The 26897-nt window shown below is 45.7% G+C and overlaps 8 protein-coding genes across 8 annotated transcripts; 1 reads left to right on the top strand and 7 right to left on the bottom strand.

The window, feature by feature from the left end:
• Nucleotides 1-4939: 4939 nt before the first annotated feature.
• Nucleotides 4940-5918, bottom strand: F5891DRAFT_1196766 (uncharacterized protein; the record flags this gene model as incomplete). Its single annotated transcript, XM_041368358.1, has 2 exons — nucleotides 4940-5114; nucleotides 5527-5918. The coding sequence occupies 2 exons, from the start codon at nucleotides 5916-5918 to the stop codon at nucleotides 4940-4942; spliced, it is 567 nt and encodes a 188-aa protein (XP_041218717.1).
• A 1005-nt stretch (nucleotides 5919-6923) lies between these two features.
• F5891DRAFT_1196765 (uncharacterized protein) lies at nucleotides 6924-7574 on the bottom strand (the record flags this gene model as incomplete). Its single annotated transcript, XM_041368357.1, has 4 exons — nucleotides 6924-6961; nucleotides 7012-7195; nucleotides 7390-7475; nucleotides 7529-7574. 4 exons carry the CDS (start codon nucleotides 7572-7574, stop codon nucleotides 6924-6926), a joined length of 354 nt encoding a protein of 117 aa, XP_041218716.1.
• A 401-nt stretch (nucleotides 7575-7975) lies between these two features.
• F5891DRAFT_1196764 (uncharacterized protein) lies at nucleotides 7976-8300 on the bottom strand (the record flags this gene model as incomplete). Its single annotated transcript, XM_041368356.1, has 2 exons — nucleotides 7976-8205; nucleotides 8261-8300. The coding sequence occupies 2 exons, from the start codon at nucleotides 8298-8300 to the stop codon at nucleotides 7976-7978; spliced, it is 270 nt and encodes an 89-aa protein (XP_041218715.1).
• A 586-nt stretch (nucleotides 8301-8886) lies between these two features.
• On the top strand, nucleotides 8887-10488 carry F5891DRAFT_1196763 (uncharacterized protein; the record flags this gene model as incomplete). Its single annotated transcript, XM_041368355.1, has 6 exons — nucleotides 8887-8917; nucleotides 8982-9352; nucleotides 9409-9600; nucleotides 9759-9855; nucleotides 9912-10156; nucleotides 10213-10488. 6 exons carry the CDS (start codon nucleotides 8887-8889, stop codon nucleotides 10486-10488), a joined length of 1212 nt encoding a protein of 403 aa, XP_041218714.1.
• A 634-nt stretch (nucleotides 10489-11122) lies between these two features.
• On the bottom strand, nucleotides 11123-11491 carry F5891DRAFT_890091 (uncharacterized protein; the record flags this gene model as incomplete). The annotated part of the gene is made up of 2 exons (XM_041373275.1): nucleotides 11123-11239; nucleotides 11300-11491. Coding segments are annotated over 2 exons (309 nt in total), but the record flags the coding sequence as incomplete, so codon positions are not given.
• A 7375-nt stretch (nucleotides 11492-18866) lies between these two features.
• On the bottom strand, nucleotides 18867-20310 carry F5891DRAFT_963419 (uncharacterized protein; the record flags this gene model as incomplete). The annotated part of the gene is made up of 2 exons (XM_041376000.1): nucleotides 18867-19417; nucleotides 19812-20310. The coding sequence occupies 2 exons, from the start codon at nucleotides 20308-20310 to the stop codon at nucleotides 18867-18869; spliced, it is 1050 nt and encodes a 349-aa protein (XP_041218712.1).
• A 480-nt stretch (nucleotides 20311-20790) lies between these two features.
• On the bottom strand, nucleotides 20791-21042 carry F5891DRAFT_909989 (uncharacterized protein; the record flags this gene model as incomplete). Its single annotated transcript, XM_041373608.1, has 1 exon — nucleotides 20791-21042. A coding segment is annotated over one exon (252 nt), but the record flags the coding sequence as incomplete, so codon positions are not given.
• A 639-nt stretch (nucleotides 21043-21681) lies between these two features.
• F5891DRAFT_1196759 (uncharacterized protein) lies at nucleotides 21682-22422 on the bottom strand (the record flags this gene model as incomplete). Its single annotated transcript, XM_041368354.1, has 2 exons — nucleotides 21682-21863; nucleotides 21912-22422. The coding sequence occupies 2 exons, from the start codon at nucleotides 22420-22422 to the stop codon at nucleotides 21682-21684; spliced, it is 693 nt and encodes a 230-aa protein (XP_041218710.1).
• Nucleotides 22423-26897: the final 4475 nt, after the last annotated feature.

The raw sequence follows: 26897 nt of genomic DNA, 5'->3' as shown, positions 1-26897 counted from the left end.
GCGGACCAAGCTTTTCTACAAATGTGTTCTGTCCAAGAATCAGGTACTGATCAATAAAATTCGTTCTAAAAGTCGTCTCACCACAGTTGGCACCCAAGACCCCTCACCAAGCGTCATCTGTACTTTCAAGCCATCAACAGTATTTCCCCACGTGTAGATGAACTCGTGGGCTGCAGTCACTCTTGCAAGCGAGTACAATCTAAGATTGGCCAGGCGATCTCGCATGTCTCTAGCGAGACCCAGAAGATTGAATGAGGCTTTTGGAACAAGACAGCGCGGGCATGGGCAAGAGCCCATGTCTTTGATCGTTGCTATGAAAACCCTGAAATAATATTTATTGTTTCAATGAACAGCAAAAAAAAGTCAAAAAGAATGCACTTTTCTGGGTAATCGGCTGAATATGTGAAGATCCGCGGAAAGACCCTTCTCAATATTCCATCCGGACACTGAAGCACAATACCATGATGGTACACATGCAGAAAATTACTATCCAGTAAAATATTCCAACACGCATGGAATAGCTCTCGTCGACAATGTGTATGGAGAGCGGCTACACCGCTTTTCAATATCCGAGGGAGGCTGCTAAAAATATCTTTAACTCTGTCTGGAAGCTGAAGAAAATGATGTTGATGATAGCGTTGAATGGCATTGGAGAGAAGGGGCTTACCAAAGGCAAAAATCCCACAAGATGGCATGTGCCAGATGTGGGGGATGAGCATGTATACTTGCTCAAATTTCCGAAATATAAGTAGAGGGGCCACACTTTAGCTGTTCCGAAGTTTGCAAGATGAGTTGCGTCAGAAAAGAACATAAGTCCAGTGATGACGCATTTGAGTGAGCAGCCAGGTTCATTTGGCTGCCTCTGCAGGTCATCCTGGGCTTCCAGCCAGGAGTCAGAGGTATAAAGTTCATTGAATACGTGTTCTATCATGGCCATCAAGAGAGTCCTTCCACGAATGCTTGAAAGGAAACAGATGAAATGTGTTAGCTTGGATGTCAGAGAATGCGGCACGGATGACTGCCACAAGGGGGCAATAATGAAAGCCTGAAACACTAAATGATATGCTCTCAAGATCTTTGGACTTCGTAGGAATGTCCAAGTTGACATCCATCTCAACCCAATCGTCGGGAAAAGTGGTGGTCTTCTGGCTTCCGTCGTTGTCCAGCGCACGCAAGCACCTCCTGACCGAAAAGCTGTCAAGGTCTTTGGGGTTAAAATCCTCAGCTTGAATCACATCTTGGACGAGGCACATCACTTCAGTCTGCGACTTTCATTGGCTGCTGGAGTTCATCCACGTCATGAGACGATAGATGTTCATGTTTGAAAATAGATGAGGTGGTTCAGAGATCCCAGCAAGTGGGTCGGGTCCCTGGGCATCTTGCGTGCATGCAGTTGTGGGAGAGGTGTGGGCTAATAGCGAGGAGGGAACAAACTTGTCAGGCTCAAAAGATGGGCGCCGAGGATATTGTCGAGATAGTCCGAGCATGTTGAACACTGTTTGGAGAGTGTCGTGTAGCGTCAAAAGGACTCTGCAGATTCTACGCTGCGGCGTATTTTGAGTTTCAGTTGCAACAGGGGCAACATTCTCCAGAAAATCTGAGGGATTAAGGTCTTCCTCGACAGGGAGAAGGTCATCGAAATTCCTTGGCACTAATATGCGTCGCGAAGGTGGGTGTGCTGGCCATCCATGAGGACTACGGGAATAGATCAAATCCTGAAGGTGCGCACCTAGAATTTCCAGCGCGCGCTCGCCTTCAGTGGTATCCACCATTGTGACGTCTAAATCCTGCGACGTACTAAGAGCCGAGGCACCAATCGAAGTGGTAGTACTAGCTTGACCATTCAAGTTGTGCTCAAATTCCTTAGGTAGGCAATGGGCTATAGGTATCAAACATCGATTCTTTGTGAATCGTATTTGTTGAAGCAACTGTGTCTGATATGTAAGTCTATGCCGGATTCCTCGAGCAACCCGTCATAGTGCAGTACGATCGAATCGACTCTTGTGCCCGTTCCTGTCTATTTTCCATAGCTAACATGCTTGCCTTCTGGTAGGGCCTGCATATAGCATGATGACGGCTAAGACCACGAGGGTCCGTATCTTTTGCCCAGGAGCAACCAGTTGCATTGCAGCATAAGGATATAGTGACCATTAGAAGGAGGAAGATAAGCCATAGACTGACGCCAGAAGAACATCGAGAGAAATACATGCAACTCAATGACTAGCCTGACCTCAGACTTTCGCCAAGTCTGCAAGTCGAAGGCAACAAAATTGGTGGCAGTGTTTTTGATTACTGCGGCGCCTAGTATTACTCTTAGTAATAGTAACATCACGTTTAGGTCTAGTAGTCCGCTTAGCTACAAGTGTCATCGTTGTAAAGATACAACAATGCTTGATACTATATGAAGTAAGTGTCAGCACTATAATAATGTTATAGTGGTCTTGCACAGCCTAGTCTGCTATACTTGCTAGACAAGTGTGTTCGACCCGAGGGGTTTGCTATTGGAATAAGTTAGTCTGATGCCAAAGTGTCGGCCGATGTTTTCGGGTTTAGCGGGTTGGCGGGTTTCGGGTACGGGTTCGGCGGGTTAGCGTCGGGTTAGGGAAATGGTTGTTGGGTATAGCAAGCGGTATGCAAAATATCAATAATGACGGGAGTTTCGGATAGAAAGAGCGGTAATATTCGCAATGTCAACTAAGAACTACGAAAATATCGGGTTTGACCACAAAGCGTCGGGAAACGGCTCCCTACTACTTGGATCATCAATATGCTATGTGGAAACCAATATATATATAAGTACGTAGAAATCCGGAACCCTATAGGCGAAAGTAGCGGCCGAAGAATTTTGGGTCTGGTGTACATGTAAATAAACACGAGGTGCTGCGGACTATGGGAAACCATGTAATAGCGCTGGCTACGATGTGAGTAATGTGCGAAATAATCAACTACGCACCTAGTGGGGATAGCTGACAAGACAAGACACGGATAGGACAAGTGCGCGGGAAAAATGTCGGGTCCGATGCGGCCGATGTGTCGGGTCCGCTGGTCAAAGTGTCGGGTTTGGTGGGTATGCGTCGGGTTGCATCAGGAAGTGAATATCGAGCAATGAACATTTGACGTGATGCATGGAATGGCTGAATACGAGCCTAGCGCGAGCTCGAGTGCTACATCGTGATTCGGACTCATACAATTTTTTTAATAAATTACAAGGACACACTTTTGGTTGCACTGAACACAATGTTTGCATCGTCATCCTCAATGTACCATGTCGGAAAACAAATGCCCTCGCTATTCACATGTTTCAAAGGGAACCTTTCGAATACAGTACGGTCCTTGAGCTGTGTGCAGCGCCTGCACCATGTGATGTGGATTCGGGCCTACATAGACCTTGAACTCCCTCAGTCCTGTTGAATTTGTTCAGAGCCTGGATGTCAAAGGAGTGAGCTCACATACTCCTGTGAAAATTCATCTGCCAGACTTAGTTTTCGCGATGACAAGGTTGGTCGGCGTCACCTTTCTAAATGTTATACTCTCTTCATCTCATCAAGCGCAGAGTACGTCAGCACGTGCAAGATCATGAAGCGCGGCAGTTACTCAACTGACAACACTGAGTGCTTCTAACTTCAGCGGGATCCATCGCTTCGCTGTAGGTAATTGTCGTGTGCTGCTCCATCTACTTGATGGGTCCTGTGGAGTGCCCACCAGTATGTTTTCTGGAACATAGTTCCTGCTTCGTCAACTGCTCCTGAGTGTTGTCAAGGTGACTATGTCAGTCATTCGAGGTAAGTTTCAGGTATATCTCGACACTCGCTGACCACACTGTAAGTTCGTCGATGGTTCCCGTGATCTTGGGAGAGATGGTCTAGAGAGCTTTATTGGAGGTAAGTTGTGGGAGGAGTTCTTCTATGCTCAGAACACAGGGTTGGGGAAGGAGGTCGAGATAATGGGGATCGAGATCAGAACCGGTAATGACCGTGATGAGGTGACCGTGATTGAGAATGGGAATCATAACACCACCGATTCTCTCTTTCCTGCTTGTAGGGCGGAAGATCTGGAGAGGTATCATACTGCCCAAATTCAGCGCGGATCCCCGAGTTCGTTCAGAGAAAGTGTTACACCTGCATCAGATTGTCATAAATCAATAGATCACGATCACTCCGCATGTAACAGTATATCTCTAGGACCAAGTTCATGAGAAAGACAGAACAGAGTTGCATATGGATGAGAAGAAACCACTGACCATGTGCAAAATGTTCGGCGTTCGGGTGCCTCTGGCCCTCGATATAAGGAGTGCCTAGGTCTAGGAACTCGGAAAGAAGTTTGATGGCAGATTCAGCTTGTATGTCTATTGATTTCACGAGAGAAATGATGGACATCATTAGGGACTAGAACATATGTCAAAGTAGCACACAAGCAACTATAATACATGTACCTCAACGTCAAGGTTTGCCAGATGCGCAGTTCAACATGACAGAGAAAGATGGTGGCCAAACTGGGCTGGACTGGGGTAAGGACAATACAGGGTGAATGAGTTAGACGCGACATGCTGGGCGAGATGAGATGCGTGTATAAATGCAAGAAGAAGCACGCACCTCTGCATAAAGATGACTTTGGTACACCCAGCATCTTCTGGAGATTGATCGTTCAAGTTCATCAGCATCGTGACAATCCCTGCGGTCCCAATAGTGATTCCTATGTGCCAGTCGGGCAACTCATATACGAGACTCCCCCGTTGGTAATAATTGTGGTGACGAGAAGCGTGGTGGGGGCGAATAATGTTTTTGGTAATCGAACTGCGAGCATATATCAGCTGGAGCGCGCACGTGGGGTAGACACGAATTGGTTCCGCGGGATCAGACGTTGCGTGCTTATATATATAAACTCACCAAATGTCGCTTCATCTGATTGTATTTTGATGGTGCTGAGGGACTCGCATAGGTTAGGAAGGAGCTGGTGAAGCTGCATCAGGTGCAGGTGAAGGTGCAGCTAGGGAAGAAGCTGGTGAAGCTGCATCGGGTGCAGGTGAAGGTGCAGTTAGGGAAGGAGTTGGCAAAGCTGCATCGAGTGCAGGTGAAGGTGTAGCTATGGGGGAGCTGGTGAAGGAGCTGTCGAAGCTGCATCGAGCATAGGTGAAGGTGCAGCTAGGGAAGAAGCTGGCGAAGCTGCATCGGGTGCAGGTGAAGGTGCAGTTAGGGAAGGAGCTGGCGAAGCGGCAGCGGCAGCTTTGAAAACATAACATGTTGCAAAGACATGCAAGCACGCTCTGCGGCTCTTGTCCAGTATATGTATGGGTGGACATAGCTAATACCTTAAGCATCAAATTCATATCTTTTCTAATCATCCTCTTTATAACCACAAGTCTGAGGCAGAAGCCCACTCCTGTATGAGGTGAGAAGCGATGGTGTCATGTAAGGGAATTTGGAACATTGGCTATACACATCAACCAGTGATGCAGTATGGGCTAGGCTATATGGGCCAGATATAGTAAGTCTTGGAGGTGCAGTGGGTTTCCACCACTGTGCGAACCATCGGCTTGGTTTGCTTTTGCGCTGACCTGACGGAGTTGCCAAGGGGGAATGAGGAGGTGAAGGAATTGGTGAATAGGCATGATGGCTATGATACACCGTTGGTGCTTCAACAAACTTCACTGACGGTGCAGACCACTTTTTCCTGAGAGATGTCTTTGTTGTTGTTGCAAGGGATATTCCTGAGTCATGTCGAGTGAGGATAGATTTTACAGGAGCAGGAGCTGATTTTGTACACTGTCGAAGAAGAGGCGATGGATGAGGCATTTTGGCATGCACAATGCATTGGAGGCCGGATGTACTCCGAGCGGTATCACGAATAAGAGGGCATTCCTGGGTTTGAGGGCATGGAGGACTCAAATAGTATGCTTCTGCGTCTGCCTGAGGATTCATCGCACTCTAAAGGTGGGGTCTATATAAGCAAGGTGGGTTATAGGTTACAGTATCTGTCATGGAGATAAGATGCACCAGAACTCTTCGAAGGCTGTGGGGCATTGAAGAGTAATTACCCTTGAATTCCTCTTCTTCTTCAGTGTTATGTCCTGACTTTGTGTTAGGGATGCCACATGTCACGTTGATTTGACAACTCACCGCTAGATCACTCAAAGTTTTAACTGGAGAAAGATCAGTGATAGAATGCATGAATGGTCCATGAGAGACTGGTGGCACTATGGCAAGATGGATGAGCTCACATTGACTATAGTATCAGTATCTAGCCAATCTCTCAGAATCTCGTTGTCGGGTGCGGAAAAGTAGGTGGGCTGCTCAAACTCTTCTGAATGCTTTCAGAGTCGCTATATGGTCAGTCTAAAATGACATAAGAGATCCGCAAGGGCGCTTATGCTGAACCTGTGAGTTTGAGTGACAGACATGGTAGTTGCAGAGAGTAAGAGAGCCAGCGTGCATTCTGAAAGGACAATTTGAATATGTTCCGAGTGCACGTTGTAGGGCCAGGGCTATGAAAGTTGGGAAATAGATCAAGAACACATGAAGATAAGGCTTGGAATACTGGATATGAGTCATCTTGCAAGGTGGCAAAGGCATGTTTGGGTAATGATTAAGCCCATCGTGTGCAGCACACAAATATTGCTTCCACATAAAGGCCATCATGGGAAGCAAGTCATGGAAAGTGAAAGATGGACATGTAGTCGTCGAGGGTCTTGTCATCTGTGGGATTACGAGGCATGCAGCACCAATGACGTAGTAATTTGATATTCGAACAGTATGGTGGATGCATCCACATGTGGATATAGTGTTGAAGTTACCAACAGATGGACATTCAACACCTGTAGAAGAAGTTTGTGACTGAAGGTACGAATGGGGGAAAGGACATACGACAGCCAATCTCGAACAAATTGTTGTCACCAATTCTCATCACTTCTTTGCGGCGATTGACTATTATAGCGGAGAGAAGTCAGCAGTTGCATGTGGAATTCCTGTGCAAGTTATCAAACATTCAAACAGAGCTATATTACTGCGGACTAACCTAGGGGAACGACAGGATACCATCTCAAGACCTCGCGGAGAATGGCATCAAGGTAGGGCATTGACGCCCTGTCATCAAGGCACGGCATTTTATCATGTTTTACAGCTTGGTCGATTTCTGCACGAGCTTGGACATCAGCATAGGGCACCATGGACAGCAGGAATATCTGCAATGCGGCTGGAGTCTGCGGGACATCAAAGTAAGAATCAGGACTGCTTAAGTAGTGACTTGTCCATGCCAACTAAGATACCGGATTCCCATCAATGGATAAATTTTGTGTGGGACGTGGCCACAGCACCGTCAGCATCGGGCAAGGAGGTGAAAAGATGAGTGTCGACATGTAAGTAGGCAAGAGGCAGTGTCTTACTTGGACAGCACCTTGGCACTCTTGTACTGCTCCAAAAACTTCTGTGAGAGGATGAGCTCTCCCTTGGGATCATGACCAGCAATATTGAGGACAACATCTATAAAGTAATCTGTCTAAGCAACATCACGGGAGAGGCACACTTTCACGTACCCTCGTTGCTGAGAGCAACAGATATTCTGGTATATGCGTGGGACATCGTGATCAAATGAAAGTGCATATCCGAGTTCACGGGACTTCAAGTCATTGGATTCGACGGCACGTGCATTCAAGTTCAGACAAACATACTAGAACTGGATGAGAAGTCACGCACTTCTGGAATCTGCACTGGAGGGGTTTGCTTTCAGTGCACTGACAAAGATGGGGGGATGGGTGACCAGTGAAGCGTGCTAAGGCTGTCTGAACTAAAATAAAATTCTATGAGTGGAATGTGTAATTAATATTCATTTGCAATACTCACAAGAATCACTCGGCTTCGTAGATTTCGTCGACATAGACATTAAGAAGGGAAAGGAATGGGCAATGAAGACAGGTTTTAGCATCTTCAAGAACATCATGGTGGTTGCTGCACGACACAGCACCTCTCCAAATGGACTGGGCTCAATTGTGCGCACTGTACATGGGAAACGCAGGAGCTTGCCAGACCATAAGCATGCTATCCGGCCCACTCCATTCTGTCAGCTGACGGACTTCCTCGTGAAGCCCAACTGCCATGAGCTCCTTCAGAACAGAAAGGAGAACACGACCATGTGCCAAGTTGATGAGTGTCTGGCTAGACAGACGGCTTGGCTTGATTGCCCCAGATGGGGAGTGCGTCCTATCACCAAGGCCTAGATTGAGACGTATCAGCAATGACTCGGCGAGGTTGAGGCAAAGTTCCCTTACAAGAGCATTGATTACTAGTATGTGTGTAACTAGCAGCCATTGTTCCAGAACATTGAGAAGGATCCTCACTACACCACCTCGGCAGATGGTGGCATATTTGTGAGTGAAAGGCAAATATATCAAGGCTGCTGTGCCTGTGTCTTCACTCACCCGTAGTAGGTTGCAGCATCTCGATAGCACCAATCCATGTCTTTCAAGTCTCAAAAAAACTACTAGCTAGCAGCAACTGAGGGATAACTTCATGAACGTCCACCGACACAAGGCTGTGTTGCTGAAGCTGGATACCCGGGCCTGTATGACCGGCACCTAAAATTCAAACTCCATGGTCCTTGCTCCCAGATCGACTCTATCACAGCCGTAGTTATGTTAGCCAGCTGCTGGTCACGAGCCTAGTAAGTGATTCTCCCTTACTTCATACTTTGTTTTAGATTAAACATTTTAGATCCGGTAGATGGCTAGAATATTTTCGATTGATGGTCTGAGGCGGTGACTATGCGACTATGGGTGCGCAAATTGTGTAATCATGGCGATTATGCAATAATATTGATCATCACTTATGTATTTACACCATGGTTTGCCATTTATGAATTTTGCCATTCTCTGACTCGCAGATCAGTTAATTCAATATGACTTCACATGCCCAACCTCGAGTTCGTCGTAAAGTTTATATTTTAATATGAGTACTTATCTTTTGACTGCTACTCGCTACCCATCATGTCAGGGTGGGGCAATCAGCTATCACAGGCTGACATCGACATCACACACAATCCTCTTGGTCCTCACTCGGATTTTGGTTTCAATTATAACCATCAACTCAATGATCAAGGCAATTATCAGACCCAATCAGCATGGCTCCCACCTCAGCCATCGCCACCTCATGCCCACCATCATGTAGCCTCAAGTTCAACAAGTTCGACTCTGGCTGCAAGCCACTACTCATCGTGGGCTCCACACCAGCACTCGCAAGGTATTCATGGGTCATGGTTGCCGCAGGGCCTTGATTATGGGCTGGGTGCAGCTGATCAGGATCAGTCGTTTTGGCAGCCATTGCCCTCCGGGCAAGCCCTGCCTGAGCCTGTTATTGCCCACCCCGTACCTCAATGTTTATATTATCAGTCATGTCCACAGCACTTTTTGCTGCCTGGCAGCCTCCACCCAGCCCAACTCCGCCTGCAAGCTTGCCCCTCCTTGGGCTGACTCACCAGACTGACGAGTCTCGGGCTCAGGCTCTGCCAGTTCCATCTGTGAACCCATCCGTGTTTGACAACACGTTGCACCATCAAAATCTCACCAGTCTTTCCCGCTCATCCCATAAGATTTTTGATGACATTTCCCAGCATGTAGCCCTCGCTGCACCTCGCCGCTGCCGTCGAGTCCCCCAAGAGCAAACATCCGGGCGGAGCGCTAAACGCAGACACAACCATGCTTGTCTACACAATTTACAATTATCCCATATGGCAATGAAGTGATATTGGATCAGTGCACTCACATAATCAAGCTGACTGCATTCAAGACGACATTGTTACCTACCGATGCTGATGTGGATAGTATGGTTGATGTGTCATGTAGGGCTGTGGCTAGTCAACAAATTGATGGTATGTCTTCCAAAACTTCAAGTAGTCGATAGTGTACTGACTTGGATCGGGAACAGAGACACTCCAGGCCTGGGTGTTGGATAAGCTGGAAAATGAGAAGGACTATTACAGAACGAGGCTCGAGCCCATACTCATGACTATATCTGGCAGTATGGTGGCGGCAGCTAAAACATTCACCTATATCAAATATGGCCTTAGTTTTGACTACACCACAGCGGTGAATGGCACCCACGTCGCTGAGCGCGCATTGCATGCCAATCATCTGGTGCAGAATGATACATTTCTCTCTGGCACATTACATGTAAGTGCGTTACGCAGAGTTGGGCCCCTTTTCTGATGAGCTGCATGTCTCCTTAGGTCAATGGAGATAGTATCACCATCACTTTTGCAAACCCAGCTATCATAGCATTGGTCGGATACTCCCTACATGACAGCGAGCATCAATTCCACAGGTACATCGGTGATGATCTCAACTTCAAACCTTTACTAGCAATGTCTGCTACTCTCTGCCTGTGGATGCTGCAAGAACACATCAAGGTATATGTGTCCCAGTTCAGTGTCCTACCAGCACACATCGGGCTCATCATGCTCACTTTGTTCCACTGCTGGAGGGTATGTCCACAATGGAGCTAACTGCCCTGACTCACATCCTCACTAATGGATCCGTGCTGAGTTCGCCGCTTGATCAACGATTCTTACCCCTTCCATTGTTTACATGCACCCCCAAAACCTTATTTACATACCATATACGGTACTATCCTGCAATGGTGTATCAATCGAGGAGCAGCTGGGGATCTTTCTTTATACGTGTGTCACAGGATTATCATCCCACCTCGTCGGGGAAAGATTTCAATGCTCCCCTGACACGGTCACAAAGTACATGCTTTCAATATAATTTTTCAAGTGACTCATCTATTTTACAAGATACTTCAAACGGCTGCTTGTCTTCTTCTCGTCCAATCCATTTTACAGCTCCCAGGTTGTATTTCAAACCCATGAGACCCCAATTTCCGACAAAATACTCAACGATCCTCGATTTCAGAACTTTGATCAGTGTATTGGTGCAGTAGACGGTACCCACACTCAGGCTTTTGTACCACCAGAAGAACACTTCCATATGTGCAACCGCAAGGGTTTTTTGTCACAAAACTGCCTCTTCATCTGCAACTTCAACTTCAACTTCCTGTATTCGCTTTGCGGATGGGACAGATCTATGTCCAATGCCACTCTGGACAGATGCCCATGTTAACAACCTACAAATTCCTGTGACATACCGATCCCAGACATCATCATTCTTTCTCACTATTCCAGCCCCAAACTCGTCACTCCACGTAAATCCTGACGTATTCTTGATATCTAAGACGGTGTTATAGGCTGATTTGAGCTACAAAGCATGGATCCTTTGAGTATAGAAATATAATCATAAATTATAATCATGACGTACTGATTGCCACTTGTTCCTACAAGCATCAGATGTCTTCTCTGCACCAGATGCATTTGGAAACCTCTCCGTCAACAAGCTTGCAGCTGCCTTGAATGTTGCTTCCTTAGGGTTTCCATCGCCACTTGCAGAGAACTCAGACAACAGAAACTCTACAAGGGCACCTTCTTCTTCTGATGTCCAGATAGTGGCAGGCTTTCTTTTCTTCTTCTTGGGCAGTTCCACTGGATTAATCGTACCACGAGAACGAAGGGAGTGAGTAGATTCATCACTAGTACTATTGCTCGACGTAACAGATGGCATGGCGGTCACAGTGAGTAAGCGAGGTGGCACTGTGGGAACGTGTGATCCGGGTTCTCCATGACCAACTCAGTTCAATTTGAATTTGTTTATTCGCTGTCCAGACTGAGCCTAAATGCTTGTTGAGTGGCAAGTGAGGCCCATCAGGGTGAAGTATCACTCAGTGCTATGAAGTCTCGAGTGGATGTCCTACATCATAACGTGTCCCGCAAAGCAGGACAAACGTGAAGTAATCGAGCAATGACGAAATACGTAGGACGCTCGTTCAGTTGTAAGTGAGAGATTGAGGTGAAGCATCACTCACCGCTATGAATTATGAGGTGTTTGAGTAGTATACAAGTCCGGTATCTGTTGCGACAACCGAGTACCAGTGCAGTAAAACCTAAGTTCACAAGATCATCGAAAATTTTGGGCTTGTGAGGCCGGACGGAGCATGATTGCGAAGGCATGAAAGATTGCGTGAACTAAAACTTGAGACACTGTGATGTTGCTTAGTAGTTCACAATATCATCGGAAATTTGGGGCTTGTGAGGCCGGACGGGGCATGATTGCGAAGGCATGAAAGATTGCGCGAACTAAAACTTGAGACACCATGATGTTGCTCAGTAGTTCACAAGATCGTCAGAAATTTGGGGTTTGGGAGGCCAAAAGGAGTGCGATTGTGAAGGCGCGAAAGATTGCGTGAATTACAGTTTAGCACTGCCACTGTGGATGCTGTAGCGCTACACCAAGGTTCGAATCATCGATGAACGTGGTCACAACCGCAAGTTCTGTGCACTCGAGCAAAATTGTCAACTTTTGATTTTGTCCAAAGGGATTATCTGATGGGGTGTTGTGTTCCAGAAAGTTTCCACTGAGCAATTAATGCTTCTCAGCGACAGACTACGAAATCTATCCATTGAGAAATTATATGTACTCTGACATACCTTAGGACGATGTTTGCACTCCGTATATTGCATTGTTCTGTCCGACGGTCTACAAAGAAATATTTCACGGTGAAACTGGTCCAATGTTCAGTCAATACAGGCAAAGTGTCCATTGTGAAGTGATGGTTACTGTGACTCACACTTTTCAGCCAAGCAAGTTACCTGCACATTGGGTGCAAGGGCCAAATGACACCCATCCTCTTCACGGGTGAGCATCACCCAAGTGTCTTTCACCTTCACAGATCACAACCTCCTTTCTTTTCTCTCTCAGTATCTGTCCATATTAAACTTCATGAACCTGGGCCTGTTTATGTTTACTTAGACACATTCAAATGAAAGAGATCACTTAGCCAATATCGTTCCTCAGCTGGTGTACTTTCAAATTGTTGTTTCCTCGACAATGCCAAATATTCCCATGTGGAAGCGGTCAGCAGATATACGAAGATTGTTGTGATGCTGTATTATATATTGCTTTAAAGAACCTTCTCATTTGTTCATCGGTTCTCTGATGTACATCTCTTGGGAATCATCGCTGCGGACGGTTGACTTTTGCATACCACATTACAATGTGCATTTACACTCGCACAACAGTTTTGTTGATTTTCAGTGTCTATGCCTTCTCTGGCAAAAAAAGGGCTTATCTTATAAGTATCCTCTCATTTGGTTCGGTACATCAATATATCTACTCCACTGTGCATAGCTGACCCATATGGTGCAGGCCATCTTAGTGACGTCCCTAATTAAAAGTGCTGCCCCCGTCAATTAGAAGATTTCAGAAGGCGAGGTCTCAAGTCTCACTTCTTAGTCTTAGTATTCGTCCCCTTTCAGTCAGTCCCCCTTGCGTGTTGGAAGCTGTAACAAGAGAAAGCCGGTGTGTCTCAACTTCTTCTTCATCCCTACATGGCCAATACTTGACAATTTCACCAAGGATATAATTTACACCCTTTTTTATATCTTTCCCCAGTGAATCAAAATTGTGACGGGTGAAACTTGTACGCGAAAATTCAGCCCCAGGAGCGGTGGAATGGAGGTTGCCACTTGGCATGGGGATCAAGCCTATGAGAAGCTGGTCAGCATGTTGAAAGATGTATGGCAGTGGATAATTAAACCATAGCCAGTCGCTGTTGCTATATATTGTGGGTGTGTTTTTTTAAACGAGTGCTCCCTATGTCTCATTGGCTTCATAACCGCTATCATCTGGATACAGTGCTGGATCTGCGTCATCACACCCATCCAGGAGTGCCAGCGCGAGCGGATCTAGGTTTGGATTGATCCCCAAGTTTTTGCGAGCTTTGAGCGTGATGGAAGCGATACCCTTAAGGAGCGATTCTGGTGTTGTAAGGATTACGTTGCCAGCGGTGTCAGCGCGCGATCGTTTATACATCAAATAACACTCTTCCCAACCAAATCTATCGTTCAAGATGAGAGGTAAGCCACTTTATAGTGAATCACACAATCCTTCCCACGATGTGCATGGGCATACACCACACACCAACTTGCAATACCTTTCATTTATTTAGTTCATGGCAAGTCACTGCCAGTCTGAGGCATTTCTTTATGTGGTATCCATGAGATCCTCATTACACCTCGTACTTTACAGCGCCCATGAGCCCATAACTCGGTGGAGTGGGGCGAAGTTGTCTTGCCGAGACTCAATTGTAAAGTTATCGCGCCTGAGCTCAATTAGATCTTCTTACAGTCAATCAGAAATTTATGTGCATCAAACGCGCTTTCACAATGTTCACAGAATCACACCGGTCTTGTTAACGGTTCAGACACCAGGACATTGCTTGGAGAAATCAAGCTCTTGCAGAATATGAGGTGTCCTCCAGTCGTAGAGGCCATGGTGCTGAGGTGATGACATACCTAACCTGCCAATGTCTTGATCTGATGAGTGTTACCCTGTTATGGTTGCATTCACACATTTGGAAGACCAAGTAAATATAACAATGTACCAAATATTTGCTGGGGCATCCTGGTACCTGTGTCATGTGTTGTGGGAAGTAAGACTGGCGTCCAATGTTCATCGGTAATGAGAGCTTGTCATAAATGCCAGCTCGCCATAGACCTGGCTTTTGGCGGTGGTCAAGGGTTGCAGGGAAGCTTTTGGCACCAGTTCACATTTTTGATAGCAGCAACTCATCATCAGAGACAGGGTGTTCAAATGGATATCAAGTAATTGGCAAAATTTAGAGTAAGCAACATTATAAAACATTTGCAAAAGGGTGGTCGAACCGTCTTACTGGCCTAAGTAGTGAACCGGGTAATACCAACGGAGTTTGATTCACTACTTCACTGAGCTGAGAGCGTCTTTGAGTTATCTTTCCCAAATCCCATCGTACATACATACATACTATTAGTGTAGAATTATATATGACAAAGTAACAAATCAAAGTAACAAATAACAATAATGTACGTTGAATCTCATACAGCGCAAGGTAGTCAAGTGTCCCAATGCTGATGCAGACGTTTTTGGTGATCATGTTAATCCGATCTGGATCAATATCAACCTATTCCGCCAATTCTGCTAATTCTGCCAATTCCACCAATTGCTCGGAGTCTGAAAGGTGAGTATCATGGTCTAGTTGTTTATCAAATGCGAACTCACTATGTGTTTGTAGTTTTGTGATTTTTACAATATCAACACGATGCTCTTGCATGTTTTTAGTAACCCCTTACTTTTACATCTGGCACAAATAAATGGCTAGTAAGTGCAGACCAGGAGAATGTCGGTGTGACAAATTCGATGTTCTTATTTGTACTTATATATCCATCCCAGCGCGCCCATATCCAACACAAACACTTATAATATATAAGCTCATACAGTCGAGCTACACAACTTTCACCTCACCTCACATACAAGACGCAACATTAATATGTGTATTGTGCGTCTCAATTTGTTTGTTTTACAACTCACTCAGGAACACTGAAGTTGACACAGGGAACACTTGAAGCAGATCCTATGGAGGTTAACCCCGACTTAAATGGAAAGTACCCTGTATGTGCATCTCAATCTGTTTCTTTTGCAACTCACTGAGGGAAATGCTGAAGTTGTCGCAGGAAAATTTTCAGGAACAAGACCCTATGGAAGTCGACACTGACTTAGAAGAAACACACCCGGTGTTAAGACCATGCACAAAGGGTAGGACTGAGGGGCTTGGCTTCAGCTCGTGTGCTGCGCCCCTTACCCGAGTATGTGCCCTTAATTTCAGATTGGTGTCTGAAGAAAGTCCAAAGACGTCCGAAGGATGTCCGAAGGCACGGGAAACTTCGGAAGGACTTTCCGGACGGGTGCAAGTAACTTGTGGATGAGTGCGGGAAAGTTCCGGAGGAACTTCCGGAAATTACAATGAGGTTTCATCCTGATACAGATACGTGTAATGGCTACTCGGGACTTGTCCTGAGTAGAAGCAAACAGAGGAAAGACTGCAAGGACAAAGTCCGAAGCAGAATAGGTCCGGAGGACCACGGGAAAGTTCCGGACAAACTTCCGGAAACTTCGGATGAGTGGAGGAGCAGAGGATCGGAGGATCGGAACTCCGGCCTAGGGAATTCCTCCCTAGGCCTGAGATGGATATTGTCTAAGTTGGAAGACTAGAACTGATATGAGGACTTAGAGTGAGATCTAGTGCGAGGACTAATATGATATTCAGACTGAGGTACTACAAGACATATACACGAGTTTATATACTAAGAGAAATAATGGAAGGATCAATAAGCAGAGTCCGAGGCTATGTATGAAGCATATGCAAAGGTTAACAAACGCGAGTCGGAAATGAACATAGGTTAATGGATCAGTAAGCATACTGGTAATAGATATAACCGAAACAGCGGAATAGAGGAAATACGAAATAGGCTGTGTATAACGTTATAAGAACAGGAAATGAATTAGGAAGCTTATCTATATCAGATCGGAAGCAGATCTATACATCGGATTGGATATGGACCGGATGAGATGCGTGGATATATAGGATGTGGCATTAGGGTGATGGGACAAGGATGAATGATGCAGGCTAGCTGCGAAGGATAAGGGATCTGGACGTGGACATGCGGGTGTAGATGTGCAGAGGTGCAGGGATCCGGATGGGTACTGGAGACATGAATAGGACATCCGAAGGTCCGGATGAGGCGTGGGAATATTATCGGATGTAGGTCCGGAATATGGGATATGACACCCGGTATTTATTTCTCGATTTGCATCATTTGCAACTCACTCAACGCTGAAGTTGTCGCAGGAAATGTTTCAGGAACAAGACCCTATGGAGGTCGACATCGACTTAGAAGAAACATACCCGGTATTGTATTTCTCAATTCGCATCATTTGCAACTCACTCAATGCTGAAGTTGTCGCAGGGAACATTTCAGAAACAAGACCCTATGGAGGTCGACATCGAATCAAATGACGCGAACGCGGTTGGTGCATCTCAATCCTTTCTATTTGGAATTCATCAAGTGCAGGGAACACATCTTATGGATGGTGATGCAAGCGTCAATGCAGACATTGACATGAATGAATTCTATTTGGTCTGTATATACACTTTGTACTGTTTTTCTGTTTGACTTTTATTTTATCCAGGAAAATATGGAGAGCAGAGAGGCGATGCAGATTGATGCAGACTCTGATCAGATTGACATCGATTGAGAAATCAGATCCCAGCCTCACGTTGTAGCCTGTTTTGCATTCATACTATTGCTCATTGTATCATCATATATTCCACCCCACTCTTACCAGGTTTCTGTATCGTTATACCACAATCCAACAACTATTCCTAGGCCCTAGTGCCAATGATACATGTTTGTTCGAAATGTCAAGATATGACTATTGATGTCACTCTCATACGTACTCATTTCATTCTTTTACATACACAATCACTCTTCGTTGCATGCCTTATACATGTTCTCCTTTGATTCTCCATCTCAATCATTGTATCAATACCTCTCCCCGTCGAATGTTGTTCGGTAGTCTTTTGACCCAATCTCAAGTCTTGGTTCTCGTTCTTAGTCCGAGCCTCACAATTCGTAATATGAAACACGTTGCTCAAGTTACCTCTGTCTATTGCACTGACTCTAGTGTCCCACAAAGCTTCCTGCCGCACCAGGAAAGATGCTACTGTGGTCATCTTAGCTCATTTCTTCAGCCGGCACACTGAACTTTCGGTGATGAATGATGAAGTCTTGTTTGTGCAGAATGCAATAGATGATTCTGCCAGAAACACTATAGCTTATAACTATAGATTACCAACTAAGTACCGTTCTTTGTTGACCAAATCAACAATATCTCACTATAGAATCGCAGTTACACTTTGCATTCTTGCCAATCAGATGGTATGTGGGAATATCCGGTTCACTATTTAAACCCCGAAATCGTCAACTGTCACTCTTTTCCTTCTTACACCATGTAGTACCTATAGTATACATTATTGGTGCAGAGTGTACCCTAGTGTAATACTATAGATCTGATTCTGTTTGAATGCGTACATTCACGTAAATATTTGAGAGATTTTATTGGACGCCATTCCTCCCTACACAAATGTCTGCATGAGCTTTCTTCTCATCGCTTGCGCGCCAACCTATGCAAATACTGCACCAAAATTCTGACAACTTGGTCAGTCATAATGTTTCAATCTGTATCCTGATATTTACCTGGTTCAAAGGTTTTAGAACAATGTCAACCTCCCCCCACTTCATTGAGATAGAGTGGCAAATGCGACTGGTGGCCACTGGGAAAATGTCAAGATCCTGGTGGTAGGCAGAACACCATAGTGAAGCACCAAAGTCACTGTACGATCGGAAAGGATCCTGGCATACTCTTGCTAGAGGTAAGTTATGCCGTACTGTGAAGTAATATTTCTGGTCCTGACTTTCTTCTCCTATGGAGAAAATATGCTCAATCACTCCAGGCACAAACTCTTGGTTCTTGTGCCAGAAGAACATGCTTGAGTCACGATTTGACCAGGAGTGACCGCAGTACTGCCTGCCTGAGATATCCAATCGTTTGTAGAGTGTAATGGAGGCACCTTCAGAGTCAGGATGATCTTCACATAGGTGAGCTTGAGCTGCTTTCCATGCTTTTAGGAGATCACCGGGGACTGGGGTCTTGAGGACATGGATATCCCAGTGAGAACCACCATTGTGTCCACCTGCAGACAGGATATCCATTTCGGTATGGATATTGCCTCCCATGAATGGGTCACAATATTGACTCAAAATTGTCGCAGCCTCATTGAGAATGGCAGGTCCTGTAGGATCTTGTACCATGGCTTTAATGTTTGCGGTTGCGCAAAACATCTCCAGCATTGTCTTCTCTAGTTCTCCTGTTACACCGTTCATACTCTTCTTGTATTTTAGTGTATAGCTCGCTCACCTATCTTGTAGTTGGTGTTCGTTTTTTGGAGTGCACTGATGATTCTCTCAAACGGAAACATCCACCAGCCATGCATAGGACCATATCTCAAGAGGAACTCGCGGATGTGAAGAGCGGCATGATGATTTGGGCGCCAAGAATGATGCGTGAATATTCCTTTGATAGACTCGAGGTATGCCTTCATATATCTAGTGTATTGCTGAGCGTGATGTGATGATGTTACATGTGAAGTTCCCCAACGGATTGCAATCACCAGCAGCATTGTGCTGTGAACCAACTTCTGCAGTTGAGATTTGCGATCAGCATTGGTGCCATCAGCTGTATGTTTGGAACCCCACAATTGCATCAGAGCTACTGGTAAGTCAAATTCAATTGACGATTTCCACTGTTCCACCTTGAACTTGCCGTGTTCCGTGTCCCCTAGGTTTTTTGGCAGGCCACAGTGCCATGTTGGCCTCTGAACGTTTCCCAACTTTTCCTGGATAGCATTTATCTTGTTGTCTGACAGTACTTCCGATCCCTTCGGTCCATCTTTTGCTGATTTCCTTTGTGCAGCATATTCCCGTACCAATTCATTGGCAATAAATGCCTGATCATAACCACCCAGTCGACCATCTCCAAAATCAACATCCATAGGGGCACATTCAGGGAGTGCATACTTTGTAAAGTTCCAGTGAGTAATTTTTTCACCGCTTGAACTATAAACTTACTAGCAGCGCCTCAATCATTTCTTTTTTCCTAGGGCATGGTGTATCTGGCAAATATACTAGTGCTTCTAGCACGTCTACACGGAGGCGGGTCATAGTGGACACAGTAGGGTTTGAAATCAAAGTATCTCTGCCCTCCTGTAAGTCCTTCAACTCAACATGTCTTTGCTGGCCCTTCCTTAACTCCTTGCTCGCTTGCTTGTCTATTACAATTAAACCTCTGAAGTGGTGTTGAACTAATCCCAAGAATAGGTTGTGCATGCCATCGATCACAATGAACCTCATTGGATCCCAGTATGGCAGCCGCAAAAGCTCTGACCATCTCACCCCATGTTGTTTGAATATCTTGTCGCACTCCACCTTTGATTCTGCATTTACCCACTCTTCTGCCGCCGCTTTATGTTCCTCGAGTGTATGTCGCCTCCATTTTTTGCAGTCAAAGTCTGTGATATCTGACTTCAGGAGCCAACACAGCCTGCACATCTGATTTGTGGTTGGACCTGCACGGCCTGCCAGTTTGCGTGCAGCCGGCAAATCATTGACTGCAACCGCAATGACAGATCGGGAGAGCCTACCAGCTGTGTGGTTTATGGTCTTGGTGAACCAGATCCCATCTTTCCAGGATGGTAGGAAGAAGTCGACTACCGGCCGAAAGAAGTGATTAATCTCTTCGAGAGCTGGTTCTCTGGGCCCTGGGATGATGCCAACCAGGTACATATTTTCTGCTTTGTACCGGAGGCTCGGAGGAAGATTCAGGAGTCCCATCGCGATCAACCCAATGGACTTTTTCTTGCCAGAGGTTTTATTCCCGTAGGGGTTGAACCAATCTACTGAGAGACTCCATGCTAACCTAAGATCAGTTCTCTTCAAACCATCCATGAATGGTTTCCCATCAGGACCGAGTATCTCTCCCATTGCTGTGCCATCCTTAATGTCCCATATTTGTAGATCATCATTGAGCATCGTTCCTCGGTCCATAGCTTCTTCCATGCCAGGACGGCTCAGTAGACCAGCCAGGAATGAGTTGAAGTCTTGCACAACATAGGGTCATACAGGTATGTATGATGTTTGACTGCCCTCCTTTGTACGTTTCACCAGTAATTGCCCGCATGGCTTGCTTCCTCGGTACTTCTTGTAGGAACAGTGTTCGGGGTAAGATGACTTCTTTCTTAGGGCTGGCGACGTCTTCCCTATGGTTGGAGGGTATGTATATAAGCATCTGGCACAGGTGGCAAATGTCTTGGTAACGGCTTCCAGGTCGAACTTCTTTCTCACAGAACGGATATCACGAGGGATCCATCCCTCTGACCCATGTCCTTCTGGAACATTACCGAGCATAGTCTTCAGGAGAAGATTCAAGAGTCCAAGAGCTGTGTTACACCATGCCCGGGTAACATGGCCCAAGATATTCAATACTAGCGCGATGAACATAGCCAGGAGTAAGGCAGGTTTGGCATTGTTAAATCTTCTTAAGTGGCGGTCTGTTACGTACTCAAATAGATCTGTTATGCGGAGCCCTAAGAGGGGCATCGTCCGCTAATGTTCGTGACGTAACCGGAAGGGTCCGGTGTAGCGACTGAGACTGGCGACGTCGAGTCAGCAGATATCAGAGACACACGTGTCATGTGACTTCTAAGACGGATGTCTTCGAAGTTACTGATGTTCTCAAAGTAAGGACATTCTTGTCCGAACGATGAGTAGTCGATCAAGGTAGACTTAAGCGCGATGAGCACTTAAGAAAAGATACTAGAGACTGAAGCTGAGGGAGCTTCAGAGGGAAGTATGTTCCAGGGAAGATTGAGTAGATTCAAGTTAGGGAATCTAGTACAGGGTGACCGACTACTTATACTAAGTGGAAAGGGTTAAGGGCAAGGCTACCGTACTGTAGGTAAGGGCAAAGGGGAAACGGAAAGGGTATAGGTACGCTGGCAGCAGAGCCGGATTAGTGATGAATGGTCGAATGTGGAATGAGACTGAGAAACGTTGGAACGAACCAACAGTAAGTGATACAATGCGCAGCACGCATGAGTCAGAGGAAAGATAAGGCGGGATAAGGAAAGCCACATTGGTGGCACAAGTCATAACGAGTCATAGCCCGAAGGCACGTGCGCACGTTGGTGCGATAGGAGGGAGACGAGGGACGGGAACGGTCCCGAGGATCCGGTCAATGGATAGTCGGTAGAGAAGTGCGAGCCGGAGGCATACGAGGGCGAGGATGAAGGGGAAAAATGATAGGGGGGCCATGTAGCCGATGTTACTTGTAACACGGTCTGAATGCTGATTTAGTGTGTTTGTTATAAGTATATGTACCTTCTCACCAGTTTCAACAGCCTCTGATGCATTGTTCTTCAGATTTGGATCCTGTTTTTTCCTGTGAGCAATTACACACATAATACTCTTTGCTGCCTCTTTAGTGTCCTGCAACAACTGGAGCTGTGCATGACGAAATTGCTCATTACAAGTGTCGGTTCCTACGTCCATATTCATAACTTTTCCCAATGACTTCTCTAACCATGTATGTCCTTCTGAGAGCATCGCCAGTGCTTGCTTATCCCCAATTGAATCCAGCGTGTTTATGACATCCGTCACTGTGCGGACATGATGGTCGGCTTCATGATCGAGGAGGTAGAGTGTATGATAGTCTTGCCAAGCTTGATTTTCATGCTGAGCTGAAGGCTCTCTATCATTGATGGCCTCGTCTGCAAGCCTCATCCGTGACATGCCCAAGGCGACGCTTTCTGAATCCACATAATCATCATTTTCTACTGATATCTTGTCTTCCAAGGTTATCCTGAATATTTCCCTGGCAAGATCTTCATCATCTGCCATTAGTACCTTTGATGTGTGCATTTTGTGGCTCCAGTCGGAACTTATTTTTGCCACTCTCTTATCCTGTAATGCGGAAGGGAGGAAACCAATCATTTCCAGACACCGTTTTGTAGTGAATGCTGGCACCGAACAATCTTCAATGTGATTGTTGTTCATGTATATCTACAGTTGTTGCATTGCCATATCTTCTTCAATATTCCTTGTATTGCCAGATCATTGTATACAGTGCTCTTGTACTCTGTGGGCATGATTATGTTGTTCTCTCTTGAACTTTGTATTGTTTACCTCCCTATATCACCATCTGTATCTAAGGTGACCGCTTCTATTGTGAAATGGACCGGATTGGATCAGGGACCTTCATCAACCTGAACCACTGACATAAATAGTGCCATCAAACTGAGTGCGAAGCTGGCATTCATCTAACTTTGTATCCCATGCCTAAAGTTTGCTCGCACTGGCGATACGCTTGCCATTTCTCGCCTCTCACCATGCATTGTAATTTCCCCCCAGAATGCGCAATGAGCCCTCCCCTGTTAACACAGCACAAAGTTTTTCAGAAAGAGGTCAATTTGATCGCTGTCACGCAATTGGACTTACTGCCCGGTCCTCTTATACCTTCCTTACCCCCTAAAATCTCGAAGCCTCCAGGTGAAGTAAGTCGTCTTAAACAAGGGGGCTACAACTTGCAAGAGACATTAGGCTGGTCTCCATTGGAGTATGAGGAAGTTCGTGTGCGTACATGCTATTGTAGGGTTTTTCAGAGCGGCTGATATCAACCTGCAGAGCTTTGTCATACATCTGGCTTGTGAGCACCTCAGTGTGAAGAAGACTTGGAAATCACAATTGCCTGAAAATTTAAAGTTGGTTTTTCAGAAGGTGAATGCTGGCATCAATCTTTGTTTTGAGATGATACTAACTTACCTAGGCCAAGCAATGTTATCCAATTCTCCATGACTATGATGGAGATTGGGTGGCATCAGATGTCTTGCGGGTCTTTCTAAAAAATAGTAGTACTCGCATAAACTAAAGAATAGTGGATGGATTGGGCGGTATCAAATGTCTTGTAGGTATTTTAAAAAAATAGTAGTACTCACACAAACTAAAGAATAGAAGATAACGCTCACTAACTATGGCTACGTTATTGAATTGGGGGGCGGTCCACCTATTAAATTGAGTGAACCTCTCAGAGGGGTACTCAGAGGGCCACTTGTACATATTTTTAGACATATCTACAAATTATAAACAAATTTGTCGCACTGACAGATGATGATTAATTTTTTAATTTGTTTTCGGGCTTGTCAATTGGGCAGATCTTAAGTCTGATATGTGATTTGATCCTGCATATGCTCTCAAAAATGTCATGTAAAATATGCAGGAACAATTGTAACCTTGGATGTGTCTTAATATTTGTAACTAAATTTTGGAAATGGGCTTAATATTCAATGTATGCAGATTGTGAAACAAATTCTCTCTGTTTTTGCCAAACTTACTTTGAATTCAATCAATACTATCGGTTACCACAACTTCAGACTCCCGCTGGTTCGGACACTTTGCTATATCTCACTCAACTCTACTTCAAATCATATTCTGCTTGACCACATATCATTGTACACTTGTAATACACTATTGCGAAGTTGAATCTTTGAAATTGGTCAAGAAATGATTGAGATCTTTGTTGAGGTGTGACAGAGCCAAAAATCATGTCTCACTGTCACCAAGCCGAGTCTGCCGTAGCAGAGTTTTATTTCTGCCAAACCACTACGACAGATGGGGCGAACTCGGGGTAGGGCTTACATGACGCCTACTTACTGGTACTAGTTTCATAGATAACAAGCACAGCAGATCCAGATATCATGCTGAGCAATGCAGCATCAAATGAGACCATGGCGAATATGTACAAGATGATCATTCGTGTTGTACCATATGCAAGTCATCTAAACAGTAGCTATGGCCTCTCATAATTTCATACCTGTTGATCATGCATATTCAATAAATCGCTTTTAATAACAATACTGAATGCTACAAAGCCATGACACGGACACCACATGTAAACGCTGCCTGTGCCAGCTACTTGATGCTGAGCGGAGCTTGTTTTTGGTGGATGTGACATTGTGTTACTACTCTGTTACATTGTGTGACTGTCCGAAACAGCGGGAGTCTGAAGTTGTGGTAACCGATAGTAGAGTTTGACCCTTAGAGTCAGTTCGGCAACAAGATGTTGACCGAGGTTTGGCAAAGTTTGAGGTGAGAGCTCTCGGCTTTGGATTTGCCGAATGTCGGAGCTTAAATTACCAATCCCTACATCACGCTCTTATCTATATGATACATACCTTCTCCTCGATCTATGTCCTCCAACCATGGATCTTCAATCAGAATTCCCGCGTTACCTGCCCCAACAGCCAGAAGCTCGATGCCGCCTGATCAAACATTCAATTCTTGTCGCTAGTATTCTAATCTGCGCTACCGCAAATATCCTGGAATCACTGTATGCAAAGGATCCTGAACCTTACCACACCTCGGCGCTCTCAGGTGAATCCTGGGTCATGGAACTGTTGTCCGGTCATCCGGAACGAATCCGGTGTGAACTTGGTGTCCATGCGCATGTCTTTGAGGGGCTCATATCCGAACTTCGTACCCTTGGACACGCTGACTCCAAGTTCGTTTCGTTAGAGGAACAACTCGCCATTTTCCTATATATGTTGGTCACGGGATTGTCGATCAGACATGTCGGAGAAAGATTCCAGCGCTCAAATGATACGATTTCTCGGTAAGTGTGCACTAAGCTAATAGTTTTGATATCTCATTGTACATTCTACAGTTATTTTCGCAAAATGCTCAATATATTCGCGTCCTCCCCCTTCTATACAAAACATGTTCGGTTGCCGGATGCTTCCATCCCTGCCAAAATTCGCCATAACTCCAAATTCTATCCGTTCTTCAAGGATACTGTTGGAGCCATCGACGGGAGCCACATCCACGTGTCACCTCGTGCATTTGAACGAGGTCCCTATCATAATCGAAAGGGATTCGTTTCACAAAATTGTCTCTTCACTTGTGATTTTGAACTTAATTTCGTGTATGCACTCACTGGCTGGGAGGGGTCAGCTACAGACGCACGTGTCTACGAGGCTGCCGAGGGCCACGACCTCTGCATCCCTGCAGGAAAATACTTCCTTGCAGATGCAGGTTTCCCTCTGCGGCCTGAGTTACTCATTCCTTACCGTAACGTGCGCTACCACCTTGCAGAATGGGGGTGTGCAAGTGTAAGGTAAGTATAGCAGCATTTTGCTTTGTGCTACACACTGATTTCTTTTTACAGGCCAACTAGCAAAGAAGAGCTCTTCAACCTCCGTCATGCATCCGCTCGAAATGTCATCGAGCGGATTTTTGGTGTCCTCAAACGCCGTTTCCATATCCTCCTTCTATCCCCGCCATACGCTATGGACATTCAAGCACAGATTCCGGCTGCGTTGTGCAGCCTCCACAACTTCATTCGCTCACACGATCCTGCAGAAGGCAGGCTACCTGATGCAGACTATTCCCTTGGTGATGCGCGTGCCGCCAACTGGGAGCAGGGGGCGGGAGAAGAGCATCCAGCTGCATGCAATGATCTGCATTTGATGCGTGATCACATTGCCGAAGCGATGTGGGTGGATTATCAGCGCATTTTGCAGGAAAGACACACTCTTGGAGACGACGATGACGACAATTTTTCAGACCAAGGTATCTCGGAGGACGAGGAGGATGGACTGGACTAATTCTTACTAGTAGTATGTAGTTGTACTTTTACAATGTTATGTACGTATGTTGTAAGTGAGCTAAATGATGAGCAGCGGCAACCTCAACCATCTACTCCTGATCCGTTCCTCCTCGTCAGGAGCAGCAACCTCAACCATCTACTCCTGATCCATTCCTTCTCATCAGGAGCGGCAACCTCAACCATCTACTCCTGATCCGTTCCCACTAGCAGAGACTCAGAAAATCCATGATCATTGTAGGTATGGGACGCGCAGTACATGAAATGCATACTACATGTTAGTACAAGAAATGTGACGAGCAGTAAGACAAGTAGTGGGATAGTTCTACATAGACTCATCAAGGAGTTGTGAGATAAATGCACGGCGCACATCAAAGTCATCGTCTGAGTTCAGCCCAACATAAACAGCAAGATTGTTATCCCCTCCTGCACGGGAAAATATCCGCAGGAGGCTGGCTCTTTGATCAACCGACAGATCCCCATCTACACTGCGCATCATTGCCAGGCCACGGGAGATCATGGTTGGTACGACAGGAGCTGGCAGGGGAGCTGGCAGGGGAGCTGATGGGTCAGGCAGAGGGGCCATGTTTCTCTCGATCGCGTCAGTCAGGTGATTAATACTACCTTGCATATTCATCACTGCAACCGCTGGAGTGATCTTTGCGGCGATCTTGGCAGCACTGTTCACGCCCGTGTGTGTGCTGCTGGCATGCGTCAA

The sequence above is a fragment of the Suillus fuscotomentosus genome, assembly GCF_016647785.1.
Source record: "Suillus fuscotomentosus strain FC203 chromosome Unknown F5891scaffold_107, whole genome shotgun sequence".
Taxonomy (NCBI): domain Eukaryota; kingdom Fungi; phylum Basidiomycota; class Agaricomycetes; order Boletales; family Suillaceae; genus Suillus; species Suillus fuscotomentosus.
Note: the sequence above shows the minus strand (reverse complement) of the source record. Positions and strands in the feature narration are given on the sequence as shown.